Source organism: Ovis aries, chromosome 2, assembly GCF_016772045.2.
Source record: "Ovis aries strain OAR_USU_Benz2616 breed Rambouillet chromosome 2, ARS-UI_Ramb_v3.0, whole genome shotgun sequence".
NCBI lineage: Eukaryota > Metazoa > Chordata > Mammalia > Artiodactyla > Bovidae > Ovis > Ovis aries.
The window spans coordinates 37,686,545-37,702,036 of NC_056055.1; the positions used below are offsets into that span (position 1 = coordinate 37,686,545).

General features: G+C 44.3%; 1 protein-coding gene across 2 annotated transcripts in view; it reads right to left on the minus strand.

Annotated features, from left to right (window-relative positions):
• The window catches only part of UBE2R2 (ubiquitin conjugating enzyme E2 R2), a 101,302-nt gene extending 98,774 nt beyond the window's left edge, over positions 1 to 2,528 (minus strand). For both annotated transcript variants that reach the window (XM_042243095.2, XM_004004140.6), the window contains exon 1: positions 1,758 to 2,528. In XM_042243095.2, coding sequence (XP_042099029.1) covers positions 1,758 to 1,934 — 177 coding nt within the window. In that variant the 5' untranslated portion in view covers positions 1,935 to 2,528. The remainder of the gene's footprint in view (positions 1 to 1,757) is intronic.
• Positions 2,529 to 15,492: the final 12,964 nt, after the last annotated feature.

The window sequence follows — 15,492 nt, forward strand, 5'->3', positions numbered from 1 at the left end:
AGGAATCCTCCTTCCATATTACCTATGCCAAACTGAGAGGGTTCACCACACTCCATTCTCAATTACCTAAGCAAAACTATTACCATTTTAAACCCATTATTTCCTTTGTTTGTTGTTGTTTGTTTTTAATGCATTGCCTAGGAGTAAGATAATTCTAACTAGTAACCATTTATCCTGACAAGTGATTGTCCCAAATAATGATACTTTTTAGAAATTAAACTTCATTTCACTAAAATTAGCCAGTAGATTTTGCAAGTATTTTCCTCTGAAGAGTACAGTGTATGGTTGGTATATACAATATTCTAAATACTAAACGCATGCTTCTAATCAGCTATTAAGTGACTATCACAGACATGAATAGTAAACATTCCACAATCAATTCTTCACATTTATACAAAACAGACCCAATCTCAAGCCTGAAACTGAGGCTTCTACCTTTAGAAGAGTAGAAACTAAACTAACTGGGCAGTCCTTAAAAACACACGTAACTACATGACTAAGATACTCATTTAAAACTTATGCCAAGATAGCCCCTCCCTTCAAAACAAACTAAGACTGACTCACAGACCTATTTTACTTAATTTTGGAAATAAAAAAAATTAACTTAAAAGAATTCTTAAGTACTCATTTCCTCTCTGTCCCCCATCATTTAAAACTTCGACCTTCAATCTGTGATTTTCCCCTTAAAAAATGGTTAAATAAAAACAAAAACAAAAGACCCTCAATATTTCCAACTATCTATTTGGAAACTGAAAAAACTACTGGATTCAGGAATGATAAAAACCACTGTTCTAACATCTTGGAAAACAATAGAAAGTATAACTACGGTCGCTAAGGATCGGTCCTACTTTGTGAAACCATCCCACCGCAGATGTCACTCTTCACCTGTGAGACCACCCCCCTCTCCCCGTTTGCTAGAGTTAGCCATCTAAGCAAAAGGTTTCAATTTTGTCTCCCTGAAGTGGGAAATCATCAATCTCCCTATACAACATGTTCCGCCCTCAGTGGATATTTCTACACGGGAGGCCGGGGAAGGCGGGGGTGAGTGCAGTAAAGTTGGTGGCAGGGTGAGGACAAAGGGCATTTTGAAACAGCATTGAAGTAAATAGAAAATGAGGACAGAAAGAGGGCTAAATTCGAGTTCCCTCAAGTGGCTGATGGCAAGAAAACGCAGGCGCCCTTGTTTACCACCCCTAGGGTCCTATTCTCCATTACCACCCACTGGAATGCGAAGTTGGAACCACCACTATATGCAAGAAGCCCTCAAATCCCCAAAATGTCAGGTCAGTAGGCAGCCTCTGGAATGACAGGCCGATACCCCTCCCCCACCCTCCTACCCCACCCCCCCACCCCCAAAAAAAGGTCCAATCCCGTAAGTGCAGGTCACTCTGCCCTCTGGGGTAGTTCCAGCCGGCGCAGAGATGGTTCTGATGGGAGGCCGTGGGGGATCCCTTTCTTTCCGTACACCCTCGGCGGGGGAAACAAAACAAAGACCTCCCCCCTCCTCCTCCGGTAGCCACTACCCTAGCCACAGAGGCTTTCCTATTTCCCGGTGCAGGCTGGCCTCCCGCCCCCGCCCCCATGACAAAGAAAAGGCACCGGGTGAGCAAGCGAGGCCTTCCTGCCTCCACGGATGGGGGGAGGGGGCTGCAGAGGTGAGGAGCCCCCTCCGCTCCCCCGCGCTCCCACTCTCGGCCGGGAAAACAGCCGAAAACTGCGGCCTCCGCCCGGGGAAGCCTGAGCGGGGTTGCGGGTACCTTGAAGTAGCCGCCTTCGTAGAGCGTGTTAGGGGGTCCGAAGATGGCAACCTCCCAGTTGTAGAGGTCGGATTCATCCACCAGGGTGATCCGGAAGCCCTCCACCGGTTCCTCCTGCAGGGATTTCAGCTCGAGCATCAGGGCCTTCTGCGAACTGGTCATCTGCTGCTGGGCCATCGCGGCGGCGGCGGCGCCGGGCCGGGGCCCCAGTCCTCACGCACCAGCCGGGCCGGACCAGGCCCCTCCCCTCCGCTCTCCCTCTGCCGGGCCGCTCCGGGCCCCTGTCTTCACACACCCGGCGGCCCGGACCAGGCCCCACACGGCCCGTGGGCCGGCCCGGTTCCTCCTCACACACGACGCGGGCCGGGCCGGGCCCTTCTCCTCACACTCGGGCCGGGGTGGGGGGAGGGGTGGAGAGAGTTGAAATTCGCTCCGGGTCTCGGGCCTCCCCCCCCCGGAGGGGGCCTCAACTTGGTTGGCGGTGGGGGGGGGAGAAGAGGTGGAAGCGGAGGAAGGCGGCGAAAGGCCGGCGACGGTGAGGAGACCGGGCCGGGATGGCCCGGGAGCGCCGCGCTCGCTCGCTCTCTTGTTCTCCTCGGGGGCCGCCGGGGCCGAAGGGCGCGAGGGGCCGAAGGGCGGGGGAAGCGCGACACGCGGGGGTCTCGCGGCTGCGGCGGCGGCGGCGGCGGCGGCTGCGCGGGGGGAGGGGCGACGGCGGAGGAGGAGGAGGAGAAGAGCGAGAGCGCCTCGCGCCGCGGGAGCGACGAAGCTGAGAAGAAGAAGGGAGGGAGGAGGGGCGCGCGTCGGGAGGGAGGAGGGGCGCGCGTCGGGAGGGAGGGCGGCTCTTGGCCGAGAGCGGCTCTAGGCGGCGAGCGACGCGACGCGCGTGCGCGCGCCCCTCCCTCCCTCCTCTCCCTCCCCACCTCCTCTGCCCCTGCCGCCCTCCTCTCCCTCCTCCCCCTCCTACTCCTCCCACTTCCCCGCCTCCTCTCCACCACCCCGCCAGGTGGCGGCGCTTTGTGACGCCGGCGCGCGTCCCCCGCCCTTAAAGGGCCAAGCGGCAGTGGGGGGTGACGGTGAGGCCGGGGTTTGAGGGTGGCCCCTGGGGGTGCCCTTGTCCCCAAAATGATGGTTGTGCGGCTTGACGTTACGTTTCCAAAGGCGCGCCCCGGAAGGGACCTCTGTCCTAGAGCTGTCATCGCCCTCCTCCCCCTACTTGTACCCTCAGGCCTCCCGCAGTTGTCTTCCTAAGAGCCCTGATCCTCTACAGGCCTAACGTCCCCTCCCCACCCCGCCGTAACACACGGTCTGTCGTCCCAGCACTCAGTAGGTGCTTGACAAGGATGTGCTGACAGTGCGGGTTTTGTCGTTGGGAACAAGCGTCCTGACATTTCTACGGATCCAGTCCTCATGCCATTGTGTCTTTGGAGAGCAGCGTGTTGCCAACTTAGGGGGTTGAAGTGCAGTTTCCCATCCGAGAAATGGGGAAAGCAGATAGGTCAGTTTCTACTTCCCTTAACTACAAAGAGGAAGCTGTGGGAAATAAAAAGAGAAATAATCATACAGACTGAACCTGGGTTCTTGGCCCTTGCTGTGTGATTTGGGACAAATGCTGTGGCTATCCTCCATTTACCCATTTGTAAAATGAGGTACTTGGTTGAACTTTGACCCCCTGCAGATCTTAGACCTGGGGTTCTTTGAAAATAATCATGAGTGAAGTGAGATGTGGAAATTGTCTACAATCCCATAATTTAGGCCCTGTTTCTCTTTGGAAGGCCTGTCCTATGAAAACTGAACATTTTCTAGAAAAGGCAGGATACTGTGAGTTCCACACATTTAGAATTCTGGGATCAGAAACATCCCTGGTTCCAATCCTGGCTCCACCATTTATATTATATTACCACTTCCTTTTCATCAGCTTCTGTAAAAGAGGTTAATTATGCCTAACATATAAACAATTATAAAAATTAAATCATCCATGTACAGAGTTTAGCACAATGACCAGCATATGGTAAACACTCCATAAATAGGAACTTTAAGAAAAAATGGGAGGGGGATTCAGGGTTGGGAACTCATGTACACCTGTGGTGGATTCATGTCAATGTATGGCGAAACCAATACAGTATTGTAAAGTAAAAAAATAAAATTAAAATTTAAAAAATTAAAAAAATTTTAAGGCATAGTTATATTCTGGTTACCACCCCCTCCATTTTTTAATAGACTTAAAAAAAAAAAAAGCAGAGAAAATAGTACAGATAATTTCCATATACTTGGCATCCAATTTCCCCTTATTAACATCTCACATTAGTGTAGTACATTTATTACAATTAATGAACCAATGTTGATATATTATTAACTAAAATTTTAGTTACTCACATTTCCTTAGATTTTACCTAATGTCCCTATTCTCTTCCAGGATCCCATCCTAGATACTATTTTTTTTTTCCTATATTTAGTTTTCATATTTTATTAAGGCTCCTCTTAACTATGAAAATTTCTCAGACTTTCCTTGTTTTTGATGACTTTGGAAGTTTTGAACAGTACTGGTCAAGTATACTTTAGAATATCCCTCAGGTAGAATTTGTGATGTTTTTCTCATGATTAAACTGGAGTTTGGGCTTCCCAGGTGGCTCAGTGGTAAAGAATCCTAATCTGCCTGTGAATGCATTGAACCAGATGCTGGTTCAATCCTCGGGTCAGGAAGATCACCTGGAGGAGGAAATGGCAGCCTACCCCAATATTCTTGCCTAGAAAATTCTGTAGACAGAGGAGCTTAGCTGGCTACAGTCTGTGGGATGGCAAAGAGTCTGACATGACTGAGCAACTGAGCATGCCCACAGGGGAAGAGATCCCAGGAGAAAAATATTTTCATCACATCATATCAAGAGCACATAATATCAACAATGCTGTACTGATATGCTGATATTGACCTCAATCACCTGGCTGACCTAGTGTGTCAGGTTTCTCCACTGTCAGTTCAGTTCAGTCGCTCAGTCGTGTCCGACTCTTTGTGACCCCATGAATTGCAGCACACCAGGCCTCCCTGTCCATCACCATCTCTCGGAGTTCACTCAGACTCACGTCCATCGAGTCCGTGATGCCATCCAGCCATCTCATCCTCGGTCATCCCCTTCTCCTCCCGCCCCCAATCTCTCCCAGCATCAGAGTGCCTTCCAATGAGTCAACTCTTCGCATGAGGTGTCCAAAGTACTGGAGCTTCAGCTTCAGAATCATTCCTTCCAAAGAAATCCCAGGGTTGATCTCCTTCAGAACGGACTGGTTGGATCTCCTTACAGTCCAAGGGACCCTCGAGAGTCTTCTCCAACACCACAGTTCAAATGCATCAATTCTTCGGCGCTCAGCCTTCTTCACAGTCCAACTCTCACATCCATACATGACCACTGGAAAAACCATAGCCTTGACTAGATGGATCTTAGTCGGCAAAGTAATGTCTCTGCTTTTAAATATGCTATCTAGGTTGGTCATAACTTTTCTTCCAAGGAATAAGCATCTTTTAATTTCATGGCTGCAGTCACCATCTGCAGTGATTTTGGAGCACAAAAAAATAAAGTCTGACACTGTTTCCACTGTTTCCCCATCTATTTCCCGTGAAGTGATGGGACCAGATGCCATGATCTTCGTTTTCTGAATGTTGAGCTTTAAGCCAACTTTTTCACTCTCCTCTTTCACTTTCATCAAGAGGCTTTTTAGTTCCTCTTCACTTTCTGCCATAAGGGTGGTGTCATCTGCATATCTGAGGTTATTGATATTTCTCCCGGCAATCTTGATTCCAGCTTGTGTTTCTTCCAGTCCAGTGTTTCTCATGATGTACTCTGCATATAAGTTAAATAAGCAGGGTGACAATATACAGCCTTGATGTACTCCTTTTCCTATTTGGAACCAGTCTGTTGTTCCATGTCCAGTTCTAACTGTTGCTTCCTGACCTGCATACAGATTTCTCAAGAGGCAGGTTAGGTGGTCTGGTAAAGTCTGGTCTCCACTGTAAAGTTACTCTTTTTACCTCGTTTCTGTCCTAAGAAGGAAGTTACTATGCACTATCCACATGGAAAGAGCCCCTTCATTTTGTTGTTGGTATTAATTTTTTTCTCAGACACAAAGCCTCAATATTTTAAATAATCATTCCTTAGCTCCCAACTCTATTCTGTTGATCTTGAGACCAAACTTCACTGGCATTAGAGCACATCTTAATCAGTGTAGCCCCTCCTTCCCAAAGGATGGAGTATGACTGATTCTGACTTCTCCTCCCCCCCGCCCCCATTCAATTTAAGGACAAGATTGCTGACCTGGAAAGGTAAGTGATGATGTTGACACATTTAATAGCAAGGCTATGAGTAGACAAATAGGCAGAAAGTTCATCTTCAAAGCATTTCACCCACATAAACTCATCACAGCCCCACCCTTACCCAGAAGATGGCCGATCCCTAGTCTTAAGTCACTGAAATATACACCTGGCACCCAGACCAAATGCCACTGCCTGGACTCAAATCAACTCTCAAACCCATACCAAGTATTCACAATGCCATGACCCTAAGATGGGTGACTAACAAACATATACCTATCAAGGAAGCTCACAGCCTACTTCTTAATGAGCTGTTTAAAGACTCCATCCTTAGGTCAGAGGAAGTCAAATTCCACAGGACTTCTATCATGCCTTTTTATCTTAGCAGGTGAGACATTGTTTATTAGTAGGTTACAACTGTGTCTTATTCATCCCTGGATCCTCAGCAACTAGGACACTCTCTGACACAAAATAGATACTAAGTAGTTGTTCTCAAGGGCCCACAGCCAAAGGCAGGAAGATAATCAGTAACAACAACAATAACAACAATGAATCACAAATTAAGCCTCACCCTCGACCTCTGTAGTCTAATAGGGTCTCAAAGACACATAGTAGGTGCCTTGTTCTGTAAGGACAACAGGTCTTGCTCATATGCATATCAGTTCAGTCCCTCAGTTGTGTCTGACTCTTTGCGACCCCATGGACTGCAGCATGCCAGGCTTCCCTGTCTCTTACCAACTCCCAGAGCTTGCTCAAACTCATGTTCATCGAGTCAGTGATGCCATCCAACCATCTCATCCTCTGTCATCCCCTTCTCTTTCCACCCTCAATCTTTCCCAGCATCAGGGTCTTTTCCAATGAGTCAGTTCTTCTTATCATGTGGCCAAAGTATTGGAGTTTCAGCTTCAGCATCAGTCCTTCCCAAATTAAAGTAGTGATTTCCCTTAGGATTGACTGTTTTGATCTCCTTGCAGTCCAAGGGACTCTTAAGAGTCTTTTTCAACACCACAGTTCAAAAAATATCAATTTTTTTGGCACCCAGCCTTCTTTATTGTCAAACTCTCACATCCATACATGACTACTGGAAAAACCATGGTTTTGACTAGACGGACCTTTGTTGGCAAAGCAATGTCTCTGCTTTTTAATATGCTATTCAGGTTTGCCATCATTTTTCTTCCAAGGAGCAAGCATCTTTTAATTTCATGACTTCAGTCAGCATCTGCAGTGATTTTGGAGCCCAAGAAAATAAAGTGTGTCACTGTTCCCATTGTTTCCCCATCTATTTACCATGAAGTGATGGGACCAGATGCTGTGATCTTAGTTTTCTGAATGTTGAGTTTTAAGCCAGCTTTTTCACGCTCCTCTTTCACTTTCATCAAGAGGTTCTTTAGTTTTTCTTTGCTTTCTGCCATAATAGTGGTATCATCTGTGTATCTGAGGTTATTGATATTTCTCCTGGCAACCTTGATTCCACCTTGTGCTTCATCCAGCCCAGCATTTCACATGATGTACTCTGCATAGAAGTCAAATAAGTAGGGTGACATATACAGCCTTGATGTACTCCTTTCCCAATTTGGAACCAGTCTGTTGTGCCTTGTCCGGTTCTAACTGTTGCTTATTGACCTGCATACAGATTTCCCAGGAGTCAGGTAAGGAGGTCTGGTATTCCCATCTCTTGAAGAATTTTCCACAGTTTGTTGTGATCCACACAGTCAAAGGCTTTGGCATAGTCAATAAAGCCTCTTGTTTTTTCGATGATCCAATGGATGTTGGCAATTTGATCTCTGGTTCCTCTGCCTTTTCCAAATCCAGCTTGAACATCTGGAAGTTCACGGCTCACATACTGTTGAAGCCTAGCTTGGAGAATTTTCAGCATTATTTTGCTAGTGTATGCTGCTGCTGCTGCTGCTAAGTCACTTCAGCTAGTGTATGAGATGAGTGCAATTGTGCGGTAGTTTAAACATTCTTTGTCATTGCTTTTCTTTGGGATTGGAATGAAAACTGGCCTTTTCCAGTCCTGTTGCCACTGCTGAGTTTTCCAAATTTGCTAGAATATTAAGTGCAGCACTTTAACAGCATCATCTTTCAGTATTTGAAATAGCTCTATTGGAATTCCATCACCTCCACTAGCTTTCTTCTCAGTGATGCTTCCTAAGGCCCACTTGACTTCATATTCCAGGATGTCCGGCTCTCAATGAATGATCACACCATCATGGTTATCTGGGTCATGAAGATCTTCTTTTGTTTAGTTATTCTGTGCATTCTTCCCACCTCTTCTTAATATCTTCTGCTTCTGTTAGGTCTATAGCATTTCTGTCCTTTATTGTGCCCATCTTTGCATGAAATGTTCCCTTTTTTCATTATGTTCCCTTTGCATAAAACATTCTAATTTTCTTGAAGAGATCTCTAGTCTTTCCCATTCTATTGTTTTCCTCTATTTCTTTGCATAGATCACTGAGGAAGGCTTTCTTATCTCTCCTTGCTATTCTTTGGAACTCTGCATTCAAATGGGTATATCTTTCCTTTTCTCCTTTGTCTTTAGATTCTCTTCTTTTGTCAGCTATACATAACTGTATTCAAGCTACTATAATGTTTGGCTACTTTACAGCACAAATAATGAATGGCAGAAACAGCTTCCTAGAGCTTTCTTAGTTTCATGACAGGTAGAGATTGACTTGACTGACTGGTGCCCTCTGGTGGCAAAGAAAACAAGACGTTTATCCCTAGTGTCTATGGCATCACCTAGTACTCTAGCCAGGGCTCCTCTAAAAAATCTATTACCTTTCTTACAAAGAGAAAAGATGTGGAAATAAATGAGAGGGAGGGTCTTTGCTTTAGAAAAGTTAATTCTGACTTTACAGAATAACTTTTTTTTTTCCCACACTGCATGGCACTGCAGCCATGAAATTAAAAGATGCTTGCTCCTTGGAAGAAAAGCGATGACCAACCTAGGTAGCATATTTAAAATCAGAGACATTACTTTGCCAACAAAGGTCCGTCTAGTCAAGGCTATGGTTTTTCCAGTAGTCATGTATGGATGTGAGAGTTGGACTCTAAAGAAGCTGAGTGCCGAAGAATTGATGCTTTTGAACTGTGGTGTTAGAGAAGACTCTTGAGAGTCCCTTGGACTGCAAGGAGATCAAAACAGTCAATCCTAAAGGATATCAGTCCTGAATATTCATTAGAAGGGCTGATGCTGAAGCTGAAACTCCAATACTTTGGCCACCTGATGCGAAGACCTGACTCATTGGAAAAGACTGTTATGCTGGGAAAGATTGAGGGTGGGAGGAGAAGGGGACAACAGAGGATGAGATGGTTGGATGGCATCACTGATTCAAAGTCAGCATCACTGACTTTCATGGCTGCAGTGCCATGCAGTGCGCACACGCACAAAAAAAGTTATTCTGTAAAGTCAGAATTAACTTTTCTAAAGCAAAAACCCTCCCTATCATTTATTTCCACATCTTTTCTCTTTGTAAGAAAGGTAATGGATTCTTTAGAGGAGTCCTGGCTAGAGAGTACTAGGTGATGCCATAGACAAATGAATTTGAGTAACCTCTGGGAGTTGGTGATGGACAGGGAAGCCTGGCCTGCTGCAGTCCATGGGGTTGCAAAGTCAGACATGACTGAGTGACTGAACTGAACTGCATGGCTTTTGGGAAATTGTTTCCCTGGTCAGGGATTGAACCTGGACCATTCAGTGAAACCCCAGAATCTTAATCATTAGGCCACCAAGGAATTCCCTAGAATGACTTTTTTAAAAAGCCCACTATTTTGTTTCATTTTGAATATGTTAATACACGTAAGTCTTAAACGGTGCTTCTAAGGAGGCACAATCTTCCTTTAAAAACAACAGCTAAGATTTGCTATGCATCAGTATGTGACAGCCTCTCCACATGTGGTAAATCTCACTTAATTCTGACAAAAATCCATGACATGATCATTACTAGAAATATCTAGGGTTTCCCTGGTGGCTCAGACAGTAAAGAATCTTCCTGTAATGCAGGAGACCTGGATTTGATTCCTGGGTTGGGAAGATCCTCTGGAGAAGGGAATGGCAACCCATTCCAGTATTCTTGCCTGGAGAATCCCATGGACAGAGGAGCCTGGCAGGCTACCGTCTGTGGGGTCACAGTGAGTCAGATCTGACTGAGGGAGCAACTAATGCACAGAGGAGCCTGGTAGGCTACAGTCCACGGGGTCGCAAAGAGTCGGACACGACTGAGCGACTTCACCATCACCATCACAGGGAGGTTAAGAAAATTACTCAAGATGAAACAGGAGAGAGGCGGGCAAGGCACAAACTTTAAAAGAATGATGTAGCCCAAGGACATGATATAAACTGACTAGAACCAAATGGGTCCAACATAGTGGATGAGACAAGTTGCACTAGACATTGAGCCTCAGTATACACTCACTGTAACATATCTGCAAGCTAAATGACACTCCCATGGGCGCCATGAAACTTTAAGGCCGAGCATTAAAGACCGAAAAGTGTGTGGTGGACCAATTCCTGGAAATCTTTGCCCCTTCCCTAAAATAGTTGGGATAATCCTCCTGCTCATTAGCCTATGAAATTACCCAGCCTGTAAAACCTAACCACATCATATTTTGAGGCCAGTCTCACATGTTGAAATGGTCTACCCTCTGTTTGTAGAGTATGTTTCTCTCTCTAAATAAATCCACTTCTTACCTATCACTTTTTCGCTCATAAGTCTTTCTGCGATGAGCTTCATTAAGTCCTGAAATCAGGTGTGTGATATCGGTAGGAAGACTGTGGGGTCTGGCCATGTTTGAGCTCTGGTACATGGGTTCAAGGCCTAATGTGAGGTGAACAGTTTTAAAGGTTACCCAGTGAGTGACTGGTAGAACCTAAAGTTGAACCCTGGCCATCCCACCTTGGTGTGACTGCTTGTAAGCACCGTGCTCTTCCTAGTCTAATGTGCCCACAGCAATCTGTACATATATGCTCTACTGCAACTATTTGTTTACCTCTTTCTCTCAGCCTCCAAAGTGCTTCTAGGAAAGAGACATTCATGGAGGAGGAAATGGCAATCCACTCCAGTATTCTTGCTTTGGGAAATCCCATGGACAGAGGAGCCTGGTGGGATATAGGCCATGGGGTTGCAAAAGAGTCAGATATGACTTAGCAACTAAATAAGACCATGCTAACAATATTTTCAAGAGTATAGGATATTTTCTTACTTCTGTCATTTCTTTAAAAATAGCATTAAAAATAAAATTATTTTGCCCAAACATTGTTAATAAAAGTAGCTAAAAATTATTATATATCCAGGGCTTCTCTGAAAGACAAACATTATACATTGCCCTCTACTTTAAAATTGCTCATTTAATAAACATGACTTTGGTTGATCTTTGATGTAAAACAAATTTGATTTTCCTCAATTCTGTGATTTAGATATTTCCCACATTGAACAAATAATAAAATTTGTATTTATGTTTTTTAAAAGTCATTCACTCATTCAACAAATATTTATTGAGTGCCTGCTATATGGCAGGCCCCTGCTTAATGCCAAGGATACAGTAGTGAATGAGACAGAGAAGACTGGGTTCTGCCCTCAAGGAGTTTATATTCTAGTGGTTGAGACAGAAACAGACAAAAGCAAGTAATTAGTAGACAAATAAGATTATTGCAAGTTTTGGTGAGTACTAATGAAGGTGATTAAAGTGGACAGCCAAGACTGAAACCACCAGGGTGGATGCAATTTTAAATGGAGACAGAGTCAGAAGAAACCTCTCTGAGGTTATGTTCAAATGAATACAGGGATCATCAACCTGTGAAATGTAAAGGCAAGAGCATTATTCCAGATTTCTGGCTTGTGATCATTATGTCTTATTTATCTTTATCCTTGACATAGCACAGGCCTTGATGTTGTGGAATGAAAAGTTGACTAATCTCTGGCCCTTTTGGTCTTCCTCAGACTTCCAGGATGGCATATCCTCCCTTGATCAGTTCAAACTCAAATCATACTTCTGGACTCAGCACCAGTCCCATCTCCTCCAGGAAACCTTACTTAACAATCAAAATACTCTTCAACTATAAAGAAGGAAATGTTGCCATTTGGGACAACATGGATGAACACTGAGGGAATTATGCTGAGTGAAATAAATCAGAGAAAGACAAATACTGTAGTGTCTGGTAGTCCCTGATGGCTTAGCGGTTAGGATCCAAACTTTCACTGCCATGGCCTGGGCTCAATCTCTGATCAGGGAACTGAGATCCTGTAAGCTGTGTGGCCTGGTCAAAAAGAAACAAACACTGTAGTATCTCACTGACACGCAGAATCCAGAAAAGTCAGACTCAGAAACAGAAAGTAGATTGGTGTTTGCCAGGCCCTGGGGGGTAGGGGAAATGAGATATTGGTTAAAGGGTACCAGCTTCCAGTTATAGAGGAATAAGTTCTAGGGATCTAGTGTACAGCATGATGACTATAGTTTAAAATATTGTATTGTAGACAGCATATTAAAAAGCAGAGACATTACTTTGCCAACAAAGGTCCATCTAGTCAAAACTGTGGGTTTTCTAGTAGTCATGTATGGATGTGAGAGTTGGACTATAAAGAAAGCTCAGGACCGAAGCACTGATGCTTTTGAACTGTGGTGTTAGAGAAGACTCTTGAGAGTCCCTTGAACTGCAAGGAGATCCAACCAGTCCATCCTAAAGGAAGTCAGTCCTGAATATTGATTGGAAGGACTGATGCTGAAGCTGAAACTCCAATACTTTGGCCACCTGATGCAAAGAACTGACTCATTTGAAAAGACCCTGATGCTGGGAAAGATTGAGGGTGGGAGGAGAAGGGGATGACAGAGGATGAGATGATTGGATGGCATCACTGACTCAATGGACATGAGTTTGAGTAAACTTTGGGAGTTGGTGATGGACAGGGAAGGCTGGCGTGCTGCAGTCCATGGGGTTGCAAAGAGTCGGACATGACTGAGCAACTGAACTGAACTGAATACTTGAAAATAGCTCTAAGAGTAGATCTTAAATGTTCTCATCAAAACAACAAATGGTAATTAGGTGAGGTGAAGGATATATTAAATGTGTTAACTAATCTTACTGAGGTAACCATTTTGCAATATGTGTGCAACAAGTCATCACGTTGTACAACTTAAACAGTTATATGTCAATTTTATCTAAATAAGGCTGTGAAAAAAATATCAAAACATTGGTAGCAAAGAAGGTGGTAAGCTCAAAAGCCCAGGACAAGGAAGCAAGATAGAGTAGGGAAACTCCCAAGTAGTTCAGTATGGCTGGGCCTTAATATTTGAAGGAGACAATGATGACAGACAAGGTTGGAAGGTTGACAGTGGTCACATCATTCAGTCAGTAAACACTTACTGAGGATGTACAGTGTACTGGGTATTGGACATGTACACCTGATCCTTGTTTTCACAGACTCACAGTCAAGGATGGAGTGATAGACAATTGATAAAACAACAAAAAATCATTTTTAAAACTGCTAAAAAAAGGAATCAGTAGGGTGAAGAGATAAGGGAAAACATATTTCAGGTTAGGTGATCAGTGAAGGCCTAACTATAGACATGTTATTTACACTGAAAGCTGTGGGGATGAAAGGGAAAAATTTTCAGAGCAGCATTCCAGGCAGAGCAAACAGCTTGGCTCAAGTCTCTGAGATAAGAGAGAACTTGATACAACCAAAGAATTGAAAGAAGGTGGATATTGCTGGAGCTCAGTGATGAAGGGGTAGAATGCTGAGAAAAAAGATGGGCTAGCAAATGAGGGAATATATTGATCATGGCCTTGTAGAAGTCTGTATTTCATTCTAAGTGCAAGGTAGCCACCCACTGATGAGTTTTTAAAAGGAGCGTGACATGATAGGGTTTCAGTTGCAGAACACTCATTCTGGAGAGCATGCGAAAATATATTGAATAAGGACAAGACCACTTTTGTGAAAATTACTTTAAAAGTGTTGCATAAGCTAACTTATGCTATTAGAAGTCAGGACAGTGGTTATTTTTCCAGGGTTGTGACTAAAAGGCAGCATGAAGGGAGATTGAAAAGGTGCAGAAAATGTTCTTTTAAATTAAAATTTATTTTTGTGTTTATTTTTGGCCTCACTGGGTCTTCGTTACTGCTTCTGGGCTTTCTCTTGTTGCAGTGAGCAGGGTCTATTCTTCATTGTGGTGCGTGGACTTCTCATTTTGGTGGCTTCTCTGGTTGTGGAGTACTGGCTCTAGGACATGTGGGCTTCATATAGTTGTGGCTCGCGTGTTCTAGAGTTCGAGCTCAGTAGTTAGGGTGCACATGCTTAGTGGCTCCGTGGTGGGCGGGGTCTTCCTGGATCAGGAATTGAACCTGTGTCCCCTGAATTGGCAAGCAGATTCTCAACCACTGGACCACGAGGGAAGTCCCTTTTTTTTTTTTTCTCCTGTGAGTTGAGTACATATGTATGTTTAGTTTGTGACTATCCAAGGTGTATACTTGAGATATGTGAGTTTTTCCATATGTGTGTTGTGCATGGGTGCTCAGTGGTGTCTGACTCTGTGACCACATGGATTGTAGCCTTCCAGGTGCCTCTGTCCATGGAATTTTCCAGGCAAGAATACTGAAGGGGGTTGTCATTTCCTACTCCAAGGGATCTTCCTGACACGGGGATTGAACCCAGATCTCTTATGTCTTTTGCCTTGGCAGGCAGAGTCTTTACCACTGCATACTTCAATAAAAAAGATTTAAAGAAAAAGCTATCAAATGAAACTGCTATATTCTTCAAAACAGTTGTTAGTGGGGGAAATGGACTTCCCTGGCAGTCCAGCAGTTAACATTCTACACTTCCAATGCATGGGGCAAGGGTACCATCCCTGATCAGAGAACTAAGATCCCACATGCTGCACAGCATGGCAAAATCAAAAACCAACACATATACACACACAACAAAAAAACAAAAAAGGCAGAGAATATGTTCCAGATTAATTCAGACTGAGAGGGAAAAGAAAGATGATGCCTAAACAGATGCCTGATCTTAAACCAGGAAATAAAACTCTACTATGTAAAGGGTATTTTTGAGATAATTGGCAAAATTTGAATATGGACTTAATACGTGAACCATGAACTTCCAGATGTTCAAGCTGGTTTTATAAAAGTCAGAGGAACTAGAGATCAAATTGCCAACATCCGCTGGATCATTGAAAAAAGCAAGAGAGTTCCAGAAAAACATCTATTTCTGCTTTATTGACTATGCCAAAGCTTTTGACTGTGTTGATCACAATAAACTGTGGAAAATTCTGAAAGAGATGGGAATACAGACCACCTGACCTGCCTCTTGAGAAACCTATATGCAGGTCAGGAAGCAACAGTTAGAACTGGACGTGAAACAACAGACTTGTTCCAAATAGGAAAAGGAGTACATCAAGGCTGTATATTGTCACCCTGCTTATTTAACTTATATGCAG